Source organism: Sorex araneus, chromosome 2 (assembly GCF_027595985.1).
Source record: "Sorex araneus isolate mSorAra2 chromosome 2, mSorAra2.pri, whole genome shotgun sequence".
NCBI lineage: Eukaryota > Metazoa > Chordata > Mammalia > Eulipotyphla > Soricidae > Sorex > Sorex araneus.
Window position 1 is genome coordinate 54,905,773 of NC_073303.1, and position 18,312 is coordinate 54,924,084.

Consider the following 18,312-nt stretch of genomic DNA (forward strand, 5'->3'; position numbering starts at 1 on the left):
TAATGGAATTGGTGTCGGGCTTTTATACCCCTGAAACTCTACTATGAAAAACTTTGTAAGTGGTGGTGCCTTAAATGAAAAAAAAAAAAAAAGATGGGTGTGTGTAACTTCAAGGACTGCCGATCTAATCAACAGAACTTGTGTCTGGGGACTGAAATCAGAGCCCAAAGTGTCCAGATTCCCACTTTGCCTTGTCTCAGTAGAAACACAGCTGCAAATCAGTGCTCCAGACAAGCGTCTTTAGTGATTCTCCACACCTCCCTGCGAGAGAGCGAGAGAGCGGAGCACCCTGATGATGAGTCTGAGCGAGAAAGCCGAGCGCCCGGATGACGAGTCGACTCAGCATGTTAGCCCTGAAAGGCCCAGGAGCTGGAATGCGGGCTGGGCTCTGAGTCTGCAGAGCAGGGAGTGTAAGACTCTGCAGCTGCCACGACCCCAGTGGTGAGATCTGCTCCCCGCTCCCCTCGGCGGACGGAAGCTGCTGTGTGTTGTGGCATTTGTCAGCCTACATGTTGTGGCACTTAGGATTTACTGAGTCAGTTGCACCAATGAGTCTTTCTAAAATCGGGTTTGTCTGTTGGGGGAGCTACACCCAGCTCTGCTCAGGGCTCACTCCCGACACTGGGCTCAGGGCTCACTCCTGGTAGGACTCGGGGACAGACAGGGTGTCGGGGGTCATCCCTGGACGGACAGCATGCAAGCCCTTAGCCCCTGGATGGTCTCTTTACCCCCTCTCTCCTTACACCAGTGAGTCTTGGTATTCCTCTTCAGATGAGAACCAGGAAGACATTCTAAGTCCTTTTCCTTAAAAGACCTGGTCCTAGATACGTTTCTTTCCCCTCCAGATTCTGTCTGCTCACTTCCAAGTTAGAGCAGCTGGGGTTTCTCTCCTCTACCCCAAGTCCTGGTATTCCATGGCCTCTGGAGTGAGGACCCGGTTTTTGGGCTACATCTACCATTACTTCCCCTTAGACCTCACTTTCATGCATGAAATACAAATCTTGTTTCTAGGACCCTTAGAAATGGACTGTGAATCAGATTATGATGTTTTATCCAATTCACCCCCATTTCCTTTTGGGATTGGGGCTCACCTTCGATTTCAACTTTGAGGATTTAGACCAGGCTCTAAGACTCTTCAACAAAGGTGCTGTAGTAAAGGCAGAAAATGCAGGAGTTTGACCCAGAGGGACTCGACTGAAGTGTTGGTTCCAACAGGTATTCAACTGGCCCTGGACAGACTCAGTTTCTTCAACTGTGGGAGAGATGAGTGGCTGTAGCTGTTGTACAGCCATGGGAGAGCACAGTCGGTACATACAGGCGCCTGGTGTAATGCCCGGAGTGGACCAACCACTCAGAAACTGCTAATTATTGTTATGTCTTTTAACAATAGCTGGACTGTGAAGTAAAACACAGTGTAGACATTGACAGGCCTTCTGTGACATCTGGAATACCGCAGTCCAAGATACTAGCATCTGCGTTCTCATGAACCGTACAGAATACCCATCTTGGTTTTGATGAGATCTGACTTTAGTCATTTTATTCGTGTGTGTGTGTGTGTGTGTGTGTGTGTGTGTGTGTGTGTGTGTGTATGCAGGGGTGGCAATTGCCTTACAAGCAGTGCTCAGGGGATTTGGCGCCCACTCTCAGAGACAGCTGGTCGACCAGCCAAGTAGGTCAGTGCTAGAACTCGATGATGCAGAGTTGCCTGGGCCGTCTTAGCTACGTTAGAGGCAGGCCTTTCGAGGGTGGACACTTCTCCCTCCAGCGTTGCATCTGGACACCGGGCCTAGGAAGACTAAGAAACCCTTAGGGACCTATTAGAAAGCTGAAAATTTAGGTGGTGAACAACGTCTGTTTGATAGCAAACTGGGTTTACAGCCAATCAAGGTCCTGAGGTCCAGACTCTGGGATGATCTGAAACTGAACTGGACAAACCCTTGAGGATGGGCCACGAGCACCCGGGACATGAGCCAGTGGCCGGAGGACTCTTTCTGGGCCTAATTTCCAGCGTCTGTGGAAAGGTCTTTCTCTGTGTATTATGATCTAATATATTCTTTATTTCCTTTTCTGCCTTCGTGGCATTTGTTTCCTCAGATACATTTATAGATTCTCCTTAGAAGGCTTAAAATGACAACAGAAAAGCCATTTCAAAGACTAAGTTTAGTCCGTTTTAAATCCCGTCTTGCAAATTTCTCCTCCTACGAAGCGAAGCTGCCCCGGCACGCTGCTCCCTTATGTCGACTCCTATTTTTGAACCGCATTTATAGCAGAGTCCGGCCCCTTAGATAAGGAATTTAACATCCACTGACAGGTCAACTTGTGACTTTACGCTGCGAATTGAGATACATCTGCAAGTTTAATTAATGTTGTTTTGGTCTTGGGGCTTAGCTGTTCAGACCCCTCACCTCAGTACCGCCAGCACGGCTGACCTTGCCCCCACTTCCCCTCCAGACCGGGTCTTCTTGCTGCCCCCAAGTCCCACCCAGGACCCTCACCCAACCCCAGACACGCACTGCCACCACCACCCTTTTTCTCCTTCCCTGGCACTTGGGTTTCTGCAATCTAGGGTCAGTGTCTTGCCTACCTGTGGGCCTTTCATTCCCCTGTCACATTATTATTCTCCAGGGAGAATTTCGCTCGCTCAGCCCTAGGGTTTACTGTCTGGCTTTAGCTGTCATCTTCCCCTCCTCAGCAAGTTAACTGGTAAGCACTCACAAATCCAGCTAATCCCAAGGCCATCTGGTGCCCGCTGCCACCGCCTGCCTGTGCAGAGAGATTACAGCGGGTGGGTGGAGGGCGGAAAACTCAGCCTGGGGCTATGTCACACTTGCTGTCACCTCACTTTCAGTTCTCACTTTTTGGGTTTGCTTTTAGGCCTCATCTGGTGATGCTCAGGGGTTACTCCTGCTTCTGCACTCGGGAATTACTCCCGGCAGACTCTGGGGACCATATTGGATGCCTGGGATGAAACCCAGGTCGGCTGCTTGCAGGGCGCATGCTCTACCCACTTGGGCCCCTCGGTTTGCCTTTTTGTTGGCGGGACCATCTTCATGCAGGGAGTTAGCTCAGGTCAAGGGGTGTACGTATTTGTATTTGTGTATGTGTGTGTGCGCGCGCACATGGGTGTGGTGGGATGGGGTGTGAGAGTGCCTCAGCGGTCTTTCTCTCCCAGGAAGGGGAGAAGAAGCAGATCTACAGTCAAGCTGACAGGGTAGAGGTTTGGGAATACCTGCATGTAGACATGCAGAGTCATGCAGAGACACACAGAGACATGCAGAGATATGCTGAGGCATTCAGAGAGATGCAGAGGCATGCAGAGACATGCAGAGACATGCAGAGGCATGCAGAGACTTGCAGAGGCATGTGGGGACATGCAGAGACATGCAAAGAAATGCCAAGAGATGCAGAGACGTTCAGAGAGATGCAGAGGCATGTAGAGACATGTACAGCCATGCAGATACATGCATAGGCATGCAGAGACATACAGAGACATGCATAGGCATGCAGAGACATGCAGAGGCATGCAGGGACATGAAGAGACATGCAGAGGCATTCAAAGACATGTATAGGCATGCAGAGAAATGTAGAGGCATGCAGAGAAATGCAGAGACATGTAGAGACATGCAGAGACATGCATAGATAAACTGAGGCATTTAGAGAGATGCAGAGACATGCAGAGGCATGCAGAGAAATGCAGAGACATGCAGGGACATGCAGAGGTATGCAGAGACATGCACAGGCATGCAGAGGCATGCAGAGGCATGTATAGAGATGCAGAGAGATGCAGAGGCATGCAGAGAGATTCAGAGACATGTAGAGGCATAAAGAGGCATGTAGAGAGATGAAGAGAAATGCAGAGAGATTCATAGACATACAGAGGCATGCAGAGAGATGCAGAGGCATGCAGAGAGATGCAGAGGCATGCAGAGAGATGCAGAGGCATGCAGAGACATGCAGAGAGATGCAGAAGCATGCAGAGAGATGCAGAGAGATGCAGAGGCATGCAGAGAGATGCAGAGGCATGCAGAGACATGCAGAGGCATGCAGAGAGATGCAGAGGCATGCAGAGACATGCAGAGAGATGCAGAAGCATGCAGAGGCATGCAGAAGCATGCAGGCATGCAGGGATGGATGACTCATCGCAGCAGAGACCACTTCCAAGTAGCCACGGCCAGCGTGCCGGGGCTCTCTGGGTCTCAGCTGAGCGCAGGGCTGCGACCACTGGCAGGGCCTGGCCCGTTCGGGAAGGCCATCTGCTGCCTGTTGGTTTTTCTGCCCTCGCAGGTGTTCAGCCTTTTGCTAGAAACCTTTTCTTTGCTGGATTGCCCTCACTTGGGAAAGCCGAGCGAGATAATGATGATATTTCTCAATTTATTTAATGAGAAATGAGTCAAAGTGTTCACAAAAATAAAGATTAAGTATGCCTTTCAATCTTTTTTATTTTATGAATAAAATTCTTAAGTTTAAATTTGCTCCTTTCCTATAATTATGCCTGCCTAGTTCTTTTCTTTTTTCTTTTTGAATTTGGGCCACATCCAGTAGTGCCCAGGGCTTCCTCCTGACTCTGTGCTTGGGGTCACTCCTGGTGGGGCTCGGGAGACCGTCTGGGGTGCTGGGACCCAACCCAACCCCAGGGTCTGCTGTGCTCTACCCTCTGTGCTCTCTCCTCAAGAACGACCTTCTAAAAGGAAAACGAAGACTTCACTTAAGACCTTGACCAAAGCGCAATTCTATGTTTATATATTTATTATCCCTTTCCTCAGCTACAAAGAATTAAGAAATGCCAGAATTTCTAGACAAATAATAGGTTACTAAAAAAACTGCAATTATTATAGAAGTTGTTTGAGATACCCATGCTAAGAATTTTTAGTTTTGTTTTTAAATTATATGTTTTATAATGAGTTAACAGTGCCCTATTCAAGATTAAAGGTATTTTTTGATAGGAAAGTTCTGATGATAGCTTTAGTGGTAAAGAATAGAATAAAATTATGATTTGGAGACACTAAGTATCTTCTTTTTAAACGTGAAATTATCAAGTCAGTTTAAAAGTATTTCAGGGTCCCCCCCAGCCCCCACACATCAGTAACCTCTGTCTACCGTACGATAAACAGTCACTCCTGTACAGTGTACTTTTAGTTAAGAACGTCTTTTTCCTCTGGGCAAGAAGGATGCTACTTATAAACCCAGTTTTTGTTCTTAATTAAAAAATAAGTTGAAGCATCACAATTTACAACAGTATAAATCTTTTAGGCAAGCAACGCTCTGTACCATACCCAACACCTGAGTGCCAACACGTCTGTGCCAAGACCCTGCCATTATTGTCCCTAAGTCCCTTTCATCTGCACCCCTTAAACCCTCTTGGCAGACTCAACTCTCTGGCAGAATCCCAGGGTGGTTTGTTTTCATTGGCCAGAGTGTCTTCCCTTTTCTTTGTTTCTTTATATGTGACATAAGAGTGAGATCACCCAGTGTTTATCTTTCTCTTTGTCCCTGACTTCAATCACCATGACGTCCTCCAGTTCCATCCAAGTTGCAGCAAAATGCAAGATTTCATCCTTTCTCACAGCTGAGTACTATTCCATTGTGGATATATTACAATTGCTTTATTTCTCACCTGTTCATGCAAGGCAAATGCCCTGCTTTCTCACAGCTGAGTACTATTCCATTGTGGATATATTACAATTGCTTTATTTCTCACCTGTTCATGCAAGGCAAATGCCCTGCCCTCTGTACTATTGCTCCAGCTCCTTTCATAAGAATTTTTACCAGTAACTATATTACTATACTACTAATAGTAGTATAGTTATTGGTACAAGCGATAGCACAGCAGGTAGGGCGTTTGCCTTGTACGCGGCTGACCCGGGTTTGATTCCTCTGTCCTTCTCAGAGAGCCCAGCAAGCTATGGAGAGTATTCCGCCCACACGGCAGAGCCTGGCAAGTTACCCGTGGCGTATTCAATATTCAATATGCCAAAAACAGTAACAAGTCTCACAATGGAGACTTTACTGGTGCCCGCTTGAGAAAATCAATGAATAGTGGCACGACAGTGATACAGTGCTACTCACCTGTTTGTGGGAAAGGATTGTTTTTCCAGGTCTTGGCTACTGTTAATAGCTCTGCAATAAATATCGGTGTGCAAATAGTTTCACAAATTAATAGTTTTGTATTCTTGGGATGGATACTAAGGAGTGGAATAGTTGGTTAGTGAAGGTTTTAAATCCACAACTTCATCTAGTTGTGTGGACAGGATTAAATTTTCCAGTGCCACCTCTTCACATCAATTAAAAAAAGTATGCATCTAAATATTTCCTTGAAAAATAGGAGCCAAGAGGACTGGTCAGTGTTGGAATCTGCCACAAGTGTTTGGGTGACAGAGGGTAGGTAAGATAGAGGAGGGACCAGTATGACAGTAATAGTTGGAAATGATCACGCTGGACAAGAACTGAGTGTTGAAATCAGGTAAAGGATATACATGATAATCTTTCCATATTGCAAACTACAATGCCCAAATGTGGGGTGGGGGGAGCGGGAGAGAGAGAGACAGAGAGAGACACAGAGAGAGACAGAGAGAGACAGAGAGAAGGAAAGTTCTTGCCATAGAAGCAGTCTCAGGGGAGGGGGAGTTGGGGTGAGAGAAAAGCTGGGAAATGTACACTGGTGACTGGTGTAGGGCTGGGTGTTGGGAGACTGTGTGACTGAAACCCAATCATGACCAGCTTTGTAAGGGTCTATGTCAGGGTGATTCAATAAAAATATTAAAAAAATTTCCTCGAAGCAGTGTGCTAAGGACATACCATGAGACATTTACTTAAGTCACTCTTTCTACGGGATGTTTTCAATAATTGATTTGAAATTTTAAGAACCTTATCAATCGAGGGGAAAAACTTTAAATCTATTGTCTACTTATGTGATTATTCTAAGTGGAATCTTTGCTTTATTGTTAAGTCAAAATATTTAAGAATAATTATTTTGGGTATTGGTTTAATTGTATAATTAGCTTAATTATACAATTACAGAATTACTTCAATTTCTTTCACCAATAATGAAAGTATTGTTTTCTAAAACAGTGAAATCAAATATATTCCTTTATATTATTTTGAATCCCTCAAGGGAAGAGGTGAATTGTCCCTAATGGATTTGCTTGATTATCAATAACAGGATAGAGAAGTCCATTTCTTTGGCCAGGCCTGGGACTCTCAAGAGTCACTCCCAGTGGTGGGTGACACTCAGGTGACCAGAAGATCTGGCGATGGAAACTTGGGCTCCTGCAAGTCACGCTTATATTCAGCCCAGGAGCTATCTCTGCAGCTTAAGAAACCCACTTTTTGAGGATTCTTATTTTTGTAATTACGTATAGAAGTCTGACCAAGTCATTAGAACTTAAAAACTCTAACAACTTAATGCATGCATTCGTCAAACACTAAGAATGAAAACATAAATATTGTATGGCTTATGAAGTTTCCAGAATATACAGAATTCTCCTTCAATAGCACTTTTCTTCGTAAGACTGCAACGGAAAATCCAGAAGTTTATTATTATTCTCCTCTGCATTAATTAGTGTCATTTGAATTTTAATTCTATTTAGATCAGTTTCATCTGATCAGTGACTGTTAGAAATAGGCAATTGCATTGTGGTTGGAAGCCTATTTTTAGTCTGACTATAACCCAACTATATTTAGATCTGGACTATATTACAGCTAGAGATCTATGCTTTCTATTTTGTGCACTTAATTATATGAACAATAATATCCACTCTTTCATAGTTCAACTCAGTGATCCCAAGACACAAATTACCTTGTCTACTTGAATTTTTCTAATTTCTCTCTCTTGTTTTGATCTTCCATATTCATAATGACTTTTTGAATAGCACTATCAAAATATCTTTCTAGGATCTCAAACTAGGCATGCTAAAAATGGAAAGGACTTATCCAACTGCTGACTTGACATTCTCTTTTTTCACATTGTCTATTATTGTTCATGACACCACAATTTAGCCAGGCTTGAAAAATTTAGTTAACTGCTCAAATGAGGCATAGTAAGTGTTCAATAAAGGCAAAATTTTCTACAATCCTTCTTTGTCCCTCTTGCTTTATACAACTTTTGCCGAACTGTGTTCTATCCTGAATTCTGCTACTCCTCTCGTTGCTTTTCATAACCAACCACATTGCTAAGCCAATCTACCTCTGAAAATTTGGGGAAATAATTCCATTTTTTTTCTATTTCTGTTCTTATTACTCTAAGCCAGGCCTGATACCTCTGAGCCTATCTAGTTATAGAGTCAACAACACGATTTCTGTCACCTCTTATTTCTCTAAATCATCTGCCATAGCAGTGCCCGGGATATGTTTTATGCTTGGTGGCATCACTTCCTTGTCTCCATATCTTCAGCACGTTATTAGCTCTATAGAATGCACTTAAAAATCCTTAGTGTGGCATTTTTCATCCTCTACAATATGGTCTCATCGTGCGTCTTGGCGCCAACATGGAGAGCAGCATCCCACAGTGCTGAAGAGGCTTTACTGTAAACTAACTGTGTCCCTTGGTAACTTTTTATTTTCTCAGCCCTGTATTTCTATCCAAGAAGCAAGGATAACAACAGCATTTACTGCATAGAAAATGATAGGATTTTTATAACACATTATACACGAGGCCTAGCATAAAGAAATTCATCAGTCCATTAGCACTGTAGCACTGTAGCACTGTAGCACTGTCGTCCTGTTGTTTATCAATTTTCTCGAGCAGGCACTGTAGTACTGTCATCCCCTTGTTCATCAATTTGCTCGAGTAGGCCAGTAATGTCTCCATTGTGAGACTTGTTGTTATTGTTTTTGGCATATCGAATACGCCACAGGGAGCTTGCCAGGCTCTGCCGTGCGGGTGGGATACTCTTGGTAGCTTGCCGGGTTCTCCGAGAGGGAAGGAGAAATTGAACCCTGGTCGGCCACATGCAAGGCAAACACTCTACCCACTGTGCTATCGCTCCAGCCCATCAGTCCATTACTAATTATTAATCAGTACCATGGCCACCATGATGACAGCTTCTACTATTACTATCACCACCACCAGTACTACTGCTCCAACTACTACGGCACTTTGACATTGCTGATGAGTAGAGGAGTTGATGTTTATTCACAGAAGCTGGTTTCAGTTCAGTGTTACTTGGTAAGTTTTAGAAATGAAGGGCTGGAGTGATAGTACAGTGGGTAGGTGGCTGACCTGGATTCAATCCTCAGCATCCTATATAGTTCCCTAGGCCCTATCAAAGTGATCCCGGAGTGCAGAACCAGGAGTAAGCCCAGAACACAGCTCAAAGAGTGATAAAATTTCAGTCTCAGCCTTTGGAAGCATAGCAACACCCCTTTCTCTTTAGTAAGAGACTTGTGGCTATCTGGGAGAGAAGCTCTCTAGAATTGGAAAAGTACTTTCTCTGAGAATTATACCAGGAATGCAAGAAAATGTAAGGTCAACTCAAAATCTGGAAGATTCCAGAAGTGGGAGCATGTTGGGATCTGGTTTGTTTCTGGTTGTGGTCCTCGTAGGGTGAATTTAGACTGACGGCTAGCATCAGCTTGGATTAAATTAATTGGCTGTACTCAATCCCTCAGAGGATATACCAAGAATAAATTCTAAGATATTAGTTTGTCTGCACAGAACGAGCTGACTACTTATCCAGTGACATTTATGTGAATATCCAAACAATTAAAATATCTTTTTCTTTATGTGGAAGCTTTCAAGTTCTGGTGAGTACAAAACTATTGGAGACCTTTATTTGAAAATGATATGTCTAGCTAGTTGTACTTTCTGTCTACATTACCTATTTGTATCCTATCTTGTACCTCTGGAAAAAGAATATCGCTAGTAATTATATTTTACTTAGAATCACTAGAAACCCTCATAAGTTTATATTTAATTAGGAGGGAACTTTAGTATGAGGAAAGAAAAAATTATATGTATAAGATAACTTCTTTTTTGTTACAAAGACACAATTTACTCACTCAAGAAATTTGTGCAGTAAATTACAGAAGAAGGAATCTGTTTCAACAATTCAACAATATTTGAATTCAACAATAATTCCACTGCCACAGGAAATAATTTTGTCCTTTTTAATGAATCCCCTCATCCCACTCCAGAATCATGGATAATATTTGAGATAAAATAATTTTTCTTGCAACATCAAATCTGTTAGGTGCCACAGAATTAACATTGTGTGTATATAAGTTTTCTTATTTTATTCTCTACCTTATTCTTTCTTTGAATTGTGTGTATTGCTACTACGGGGTCAAAAATGAAAATATAATTAGTGAAATGGTGTGCCTATACATGATGGCTTGGAAATCTCACTTTTCTTTTTGTCAAACAAGAGATGGAGAGAAGGCTCAGTCCTTTAGCAGGGGCAACTGTCTGTTTAGTTCTAAGTAGCCCAGACTTCTAATGCTGGCGACCCACATAGGCAGAGACGGGTCGAACCACAGCAGAGACTAGGGAAGCCAAGGGTTCTGGAAACGCGCTTCCATGAGTGTCAGAGGGGGAAGGGCAGTGCCGGCTGACCTCACTCGAGTGGCACACAGAGACACAGAGCCAGGGAATAAGCAGCACTGAGAGATGCCAAACTCTTAATCCGGACGACGAGCCCGCGGCTTCCAGCAGTGGGGACCGTGTAGGGCAGTGCAGGGTGGGCAAGAAGGAATATGGGGATGCTGGCGGCTTTGGTGGTGGTGAGGCGTGTCACTGTCCATGGGGCCCCTAGAGATAACAGCACTCTAAAGTTGTGACCTGAACTGCAATAGGGATTTTCCTTCCTCGTTTCAATTTATTTATTTATTTGGTGTTTGGGGCGCATCCAGCAGGACTTAGGGCTTCCTCCTGGCCCTGTTCTCAGGGACCGCCTCTGGAGGGGCTGGGGGCTGCTGGGGATTGAACCCAGGCTGGCTGCAGGCAAGGCAAACACCCTGCCCGGGCTGCGATCACTTGGCGCTTCACTGTTCCTCGTCAGAGAATCTGCTTTGGTCCTGGGGCTTCTCACCACGGTCTCTCTGCTTCTGACGCCTCCCCTTGGAGGACTTTGGTCTCCAGATGAAGTCTCTTCCTGCCCTCCCCCGCCTCCATGTCGCCAGGCCCTGGGACACACCTTCCTCTCTATGATTCCTCAGTTGTGCTACTGAATGATTGTGATTTCCATGGAGGATACAGAGAGGCATATAGTGGAGTCAAGGCAAAGATCGACCCACTTCCCCTGGAAGGGATGTGGCCTGCACCCTCTTTCCTGATACAGTTACTGATCTTAGTGAGGCACAAACGTCCTTTTATTCAATGCTGAAACTGAATCTTTACCAACACACACACACACACACACACACACACCACACCACACACACACACACCACACAGACACACACACATACACACACACCACACCACACACACACACACCACACAGACACAGACACACACACACAGACACACACAGACACACACAGACAACTCAGCTTCCTCCAGGGCCTGTAAGGAGCATGCAGAGATCCTCACGAACTTCTCATATTGTTTTGTTGTCACAATCGCCTAATCGGGTGCATCTCCCAGAGGCAGGTAGTTGTTCTGCAGACGTTTCTCCACGGCTGGGCTCCAGCGTGTGACCCCTTCCTGCAGGAAGCTAGAAACTAGAGCTCAGTGGTGGCAGCGGTGAGGCCGGGACTATGAGGTCGCCTCTTCTCCTCAACCCTTCTTACCTCCCAGCTGCTTCCTCCTGGCTCAGCATCAAATCTTCCTCCTCCTTAGATCCCACCTTATCCCCTCCCAAAACAACTCCCTCAGCATAGCTGCTCACCGCCTCCCCATGTCTGTTCCAGAACAGCCGTCAGAGAGAGAGAGAGCAAGCACAGAACCACCGAAATAAAAAGCTTCACAATGCATTTACTTAGAGATGAATATAATTTCCCAAGTTAGGTAGAAAAATGTGTATTTAAAACTATTCAGGGGCTGGGAATTGTGTCTTTAAAACTATTCACAGGCTCAGCAACAGAGCACTTGCCCTACATAGGTGAGGCCCGGGGTTTGACCCCAGCACCTCAGCCAGACCAACCCCCCCACCAAACACAAAACAAAAAACCCAAAACCAACAGTAAAAGCTCAAAACCTAAGAACAAACAGAAAATCTATTCACACAAGATGTTTTCAAATAAATATGTGAGAGAGCCTGTTTTTAAACAGTAGGATCTGAAAGTTCTTTATTTAAATATCGAATTAACTCATCCCCCTTACGGTTGGAAAGGGCGTGGGGATTAAGCAGCTTTTCCAAGGTCAGACCATAGTTCCGGTCAGTGGCGGCTGAGCCGAGATGGCTGTCCTGCTTGCTCTGTTGCAGACGGGCTCCCAGCTCCTGGGGAGGCTTCAGTCCGGTAATTACTTTCAACCACTAGGGGAGGAAGAAGGGAAGACATACTTCCAGGGTGATCTCTGAATGCATTTTCCTAAGTTATACATAAAGACTTTCCACTCAGATAGGAGATAGATGAAGAATTTCAGCTAACAGCTTGCAGACAGCTAAGTGGGTGATTTGGGCTGGATTTATCGCTGACTTATGCTGACAAACGTGCCTTTTTCTCCTCTGTAATAGAAGGATGGCATCTCTCTAGTTTGCTCAGCCTTGTTCCAAGGCTGCAGGGCACTCTTAATCTGCCAACAGGCACTAATAACTACGTGGATTTAAAGCAATGGAGTAGCCACGATATACTCCACGGGCAGACGAGCCCACAGAAGCCTGCCACGGGCCACTCAGCTGTCCGTCTCCGGGAAATGAAAGAGGGAAACTCCGGGATTGCAGGAAATGGCTCTTAAAATCCCTTCCTGAAGATTTTGTTTAAATCAGGAGAAGAAGGACGGGGCCTAAAGCACATGCCACGTGTGTGGCTGACCCGGTGGTCCTTCAAGCAGTGCCGAGTGTGGCATCCTGAATACCACCGGGTGGCCACATTATCCACTGCCCCCATAGGGCACTCCTGCCCCGATTCCTCAGCCCCCTGCCTTAAACTACAGGGTCAGTGGGCCAAGAATCACCAGGAGGGCAGCTGAGGGCCCCCAGCCTCCACCCTCCTCTAAATCACTCTGGGAGAATGGCTCAGATGTCACCATTTTTGGCAGCTCAGAACAATGTCATTCATTCAGCTTTTGCATAAAGCAGCATTTCCCAAAGTAGTATGTGAAAAGATTTATCTGTGACGCAAACATCTTTCACTCTTAATACAGTCCTTATTTAAGGATCGATATGACACCATCCTTCTAGAATTAACACTGGGAAACTGTGAGAGATGAACTCTTTGGTACCATTCAAGAGACACTGAATTATAACTTTTTTCTTTTAATCTTTTTTGGGTCACACCCCGTGCTTTTCAGGAGTTACTCCTGGCTGTGCACTCAGGAAATACTCCTGGTGGTGCTTCAGGGACCATATATGGGATGCCAGAGATGGAACCTGGGCCAGCCACGTGCAAGGCAAACGCCTTCCCTACTGTCCTGTACCTCTGGCCCTGAGGTTTAACTTTTTGTATCCTCACCCCCCTACTCTGTGCTGGACAGTACCTGCAAAATGACACTCACTCATTGATAATCCTCCTTTCTTGTGAACTGATTTCTGATGGTTCCTTTTTGTTTGTTTTGTTTTGTGGCTGCTCTTAGTGGTGCTCAGGGCTTCCCCCTGGCAGTGCCCGGGATACGCCTTACCCTCTGCTCTCTCTCTGGCCTCTCAGGTTGGGCTTCTTTAGTTATGTCAATTTTGGCAATGAGAAAGGTCCACTAATTTAGTTCTGCTCCCAGAATGTCTCATACTGGGCGGTGTGTACCACAAGAATTCCTTTTGTCTGGATTGCAAGTGTGTCCGTGTGTAAACAGATGGCACAGTGAATCTGTTTCACAAATTGACTTTGAATGACCATTTTTCAATGATAAATACAGAACTATAAAACCCAGCGATAATGCTTGTGCAGTCTTCCAAGGCAAGTGTATATATGAATATACACATGAACTTATTGGTAGGGGCGCTTATTTGTGTCCTTTGAGTATCATCTCTGAATTGTAAGTAGCCTTACTGAACTTCTGCCTGTATTCTTCCCTGCAGTTCCCTTAAAACTAATTTTCCAAACAGGCCGTTATAAAGGAAGCATGAAATTCTGGGAGTCACTAGAACGTCACACTGGACTGACTTGCATAAACGTTTCCATTTTATTTTGAAAAAAAAAAAAGGATAATCAATGTTTTTAATTGAATCTAATTGTTTTTTGGGTGAGTTACCCGGAAATGAACGCTCTTCCTCCCTGCAGGTCCTGCAGAATGAGCGACGCCCCTCGCCGGGGCCGGTCTGTGCTCGGCCGCCTTCCCTCAGACGGGCCGGTCCCCGCCCTGCGCGCGCCTGGGGTCGCGCAGCCCGTGGTGGCCAAGCGGATCCGCGTCTACAAGAGCGGGGACCCGCACTTCGGCGGGGTCTGGGTGGTGGTCAATCCGCGCTCCGTGAAGACGTTCGACGCGCTGCTGGACAGCCTGTCCGGGAAAGTGCCGCTGGCCTTCGGGGTGCGCAGCGTCAGCACCCCGCGCGGCCGGCACGGCATCACGCGCCTGGACCAGCTGCGGGACGGCGCGTCCTACCTGTGCTCGCCCGGCCGCCAGGCGCGGCCCCCCGCCGCCCCCGGCCCCGCCGCCCCCGGCCCCGCGCGCCCCCCGCGCCCCCCGCCCCGCGCGCCCCCCGCCGGCCCGCCGCGCGCCCCGCCGCGCCTGCTGGTCTTCAGGAACGGGGACCCCCGCACCCGGCACGCCGTGCTCCTGTGCCGCAGGGCCACGCGGACCTTCGAGGCCCTGCTGCAGCACCTGACGGACGTCGTGCAGTACCCGGTGGCCAGGCTGTACGCCACGGACGGCAGGAAGGTCCGGCGGGGCGCAGGGGCGGGCGCTGGGCGCGGGAGGGGGCCCTGCTGCGTGCTGGGTGCAGGGGTGCCAGGCGGGGAGGGCCTGGGCGCAGGGGTGCCGGGCAGGGGAGGGCGTGTGTGTTTGTGCGTGCCAGGCAGCCTGTGTGCGCGTGTGCATGCGAGCTTGCTAAAGCACGTGTGTGTGCATGTGTGTCAAGGATGAGTGCGTGTGTGCCAGTGAGTGTGTGTGTGCCAGCGGTCATGTGTTCTACAGTGTGCGCATGTCACGGAGGTGAGAGCACGTGTGTGCATGTGTGGTAGCACGTATGTGTCACATGCACGCTGGTGGGTGTGTGCGCACACGTGTCAGTGGGTGTGCGTGTGCGCGCGTGTGCGTGCGTGCTCTGCTCCCTCTTGCTCAGGTGTGGGCCTTCCTGGTGGAGGCCAGGGCACTAGGACATGCCGGTTTCTTCCCCCTCCCAGTCTGAGCACTCAGCATCTCTGAGGAGAGGGGCAGGGCCAGGGTAGCTACTAGAAGGCGCACTTCTGCCGTGGTGTGTCTGTCACACCGGCACACCAGCACAGTCACAGGGTTCCCCTGTTGGCTCCAGGTGGACGTTAGCCACAGCTGAGCCCTGTGTGGGTTCAGGGCCTCCCCCCGAGCGTGCACGATAAGAAGAGGAAGTGTCTGCAGGGAGCTAGTGCTCAGTCCTCCAGGGTGCGAGGGAAGGGAGCTGGACCTGGACTGCAGCGTCCAGGGGCTGGGGAGGTAAGACTGACCCTCAGTGGGGGCAGAGAGAGAGAGAGAGAGAGAGAGAGAGAGAGAGAGAGAGAGACAGACAGACAGACAGACAGACAGAGACAGAGAGACAGACAGGGACAGACAGGGAAAGACAGGGAAAGAGACAAGAGAGAGAGACAGAGAGGGAGAGAGGGAGTCAGAGATATAGGGAGGGAGAGAAGGAGAAAGGGAGGGAGGGAAAAGGAGAGAAGGGAGGGATGGAGAGGGAGAGAGACAGACAGAGACAGACAGAGAAAGAGACAAGAGAGACAGAGGGGAGGGAGGAAGTGGGAGAGATAAACTGTCAGAGAGTGGGGGAGGGAGAGGGAGAGACAGAGAACAGAGAAAGACAGTGAGAGGGAGGGAGAGAGGGAGAGAGAGAGGGAGAAGGAGAGAGATGGAGGGAGGGAAGGAGGTGGAGAGGTAGGGGAGAGGGAGAGAAAAGAGACAAGAGAGACAGAGAGGGAGGGAAGGAGAGGAAGAGAGAGAAAGAGACAGAGAACAGAGAGAGACAGAGAAGGAGGGAGAGAGTGGGAGAGAGGGAGAGAGGAGGGAAGAAGAGGGAGAGAGAGAAAGAGACAGAGAACAGAGAGAGACAGAGAGGAGGGAGAGAGGGAGGGAGAGAGGGAGAGAGGGAGAGAGGAGGGAAGGAGAGAGAGAGACAGAGAACAGAGAGAGACAGAGAGAAGGAGGGAGAGAGTGGGAGAGGGAGAGAGGAGGGAAGGAGAGGGAGAGAGAGAAAAAGAGACAGAGAACAGAGAGACAGAGAGGAGGGAGGGAGAGAGGGAGAGGGGAGGGGAGAGGGGGGCAGGCCTGCTCAGGGTTGCCTCCGCTGCCTCGGAATGTGTCTCCCCGCCTCTCTGTGCTCTGCCTGAATCAGCTGGGTTAATCCTGGAGGCCCGGAGCAGGGGAGCAGTGGGGGAGCAGTGAGGCTCTGGGGAGGGAGTGAGCCCGAGACCAGCAGGGAGAGAGGTGTCCCTGAAAGAATCTGAGTCTCGGGGAAGAGCGGGCTGGGTCAGTTCCAGGAACCGCACAGCCGAGGGTCCTGGACACAGCAACTCTGACGTGGACAGTGGCAGGAGTCAAGCTGGGCGCCTCCTTAGGGCCTCTCAGGAGTGCTGGGGACGAGTCCATGGCACGGGGCCCACCCAGGGTTCTAAAGACTCTGCCTCCACCCCCTTGCGGGCTCTCCCGAGGGGTTGTTAGCTGGGAGGAAGTGGGACTCGGCCCAGTGCGGTGGACTCCAGGTGTCTGCCCAGCCCTGCTGCTGGCTCCCCTGTGCCTGTCGAGCCCAGAGTCCCCGAGGCGTCACCGAGTTCTGAAACTGTCCCTGGGAAGAGGCAGACTTCCCATTCCTTCCCTTCCTCCCGAACCCTGTTCTCTCCAGGTTCCCAGCCTGCAGGCCGTGCTCCTGAGCTCCGGGGCTGTGGTGGCAGCCGGCAGGGAACCCTTTAAACCAGCCAACTACGACGCCCAGAAGTACCTGCTCCCACTCGGGGTCGCGCCCCGGGCGTTTTCCAGGAGGAATGCCAGGCCCGAACAGAAGAGTAAGTCCCTTTGTCCCGGTTCACTTCTACAGAAAGAAAATGCCCTGCTCAAACGACCACTTTCTTCACCGTACAAGAGAAAACGGGGGTGGGGGGTGGGGTGGGGTGAGGTGGGGGGGATTTAAAGCATCCCCAACGGAAACTAGTCAGATTATAGCTGAGAAGAGTCTCACGCACGATCTGGTCACATCTAAAGCTCAGAGCACATGTTTCCATTGATGCGCTTTGAAAAAAAAAATCGCACATACTAATTGCTTTAAAAATAAAGGCGCCTCCATTTCTTGATTGGAGATGAATTTTATGAAATATGCAAAAGTGACATCGCTGGTAGCTGCAAGTACTATTTTCTCTAAATAGTACTTGCAGGAGTACAGCTGAGCTCAGCAGGTTTGTGGAAGGACTTGAAAAATAAAAGTATCTACATGAATACGCCTTTTTCCAAAGTTATTCCTATGAAAATCCCAGGTCCTTTGATTTATTTAGTTTTTTTTTTAGAAAAAACTACCTCACTACCCAGCCACTGCCACGCTCCAGGCCGCTTTCCGGACCTCGCGATACAGCATAGGACACTTAATACCCATTTTCCATAATTTTCACACCATATTTGATGGGCTTCAATTATGGTATGAACCATGGGAATACCTGTAAGGGCGATTAGAGGCTGCCCTAAAAGCCTCCATCCTGCTCGGAGAGCCCGGCAAGCTACCAAGAGTTCCCTGCCCGAGAGGCAGAGCCTGGCAAGCTTCGTGGCATATTAGATATGCCAAAAACAGTAACAACAATGGGCCTCATTCGCCTGACACCCAGGGAGCCCCCAGTAGGGCAGCATTTTCAGAAAGGGCTCACATGCTTTGCATGCAGGAGGCCCCGGGTGAGATTTCTGGCATTGCCTGGTTTTCCCCAAGCACTGCCCCGGCTGACCTCCAGGTGTGACCCAAACCTCAACTTCATGTAGCCAGTCATCTAAGCACATGACTTCTTGGGAAATGTTGCACAGTGAGTTGCAATCTTTTGGGTAGGAGGAGAATGCCGTGATGCCCAGGTTAGACGATACATTTCCTGGGAATTCAGGGGTCCCAGGAGGTGAGCTCT

At 48.2% G+C, this 18,312-nt stretch overlaps 1 protein-coding gene across 1 annotated transcript in view; it reads left to right on the forward strand.

The window, feature by feature from the left end:
- Positions 1 to 14,290: 14,290 nt before the first annotated feature.
- RP1 (RP1 axonemal microtubule associated) overlaps positions 14,291 to 18,312 on the forward strand; it is a 209,597-nt gene continuing 205,575 nt past the window's right edge. Inside the window, exons 1-2 of the mRNA XM_055124422.1 lie at positions 14,291 to 14,911; positions 17,061 to 17,220. Coding sequence (XP_054980397.1) covers positions 14,291 to 14,911; positions 17,061 to 17,220 — 781 coding nt within the window. The remainder of the gene's footprint in view (positions 14,912 to 17,060; positions 17,221 to 18,312) is intronic.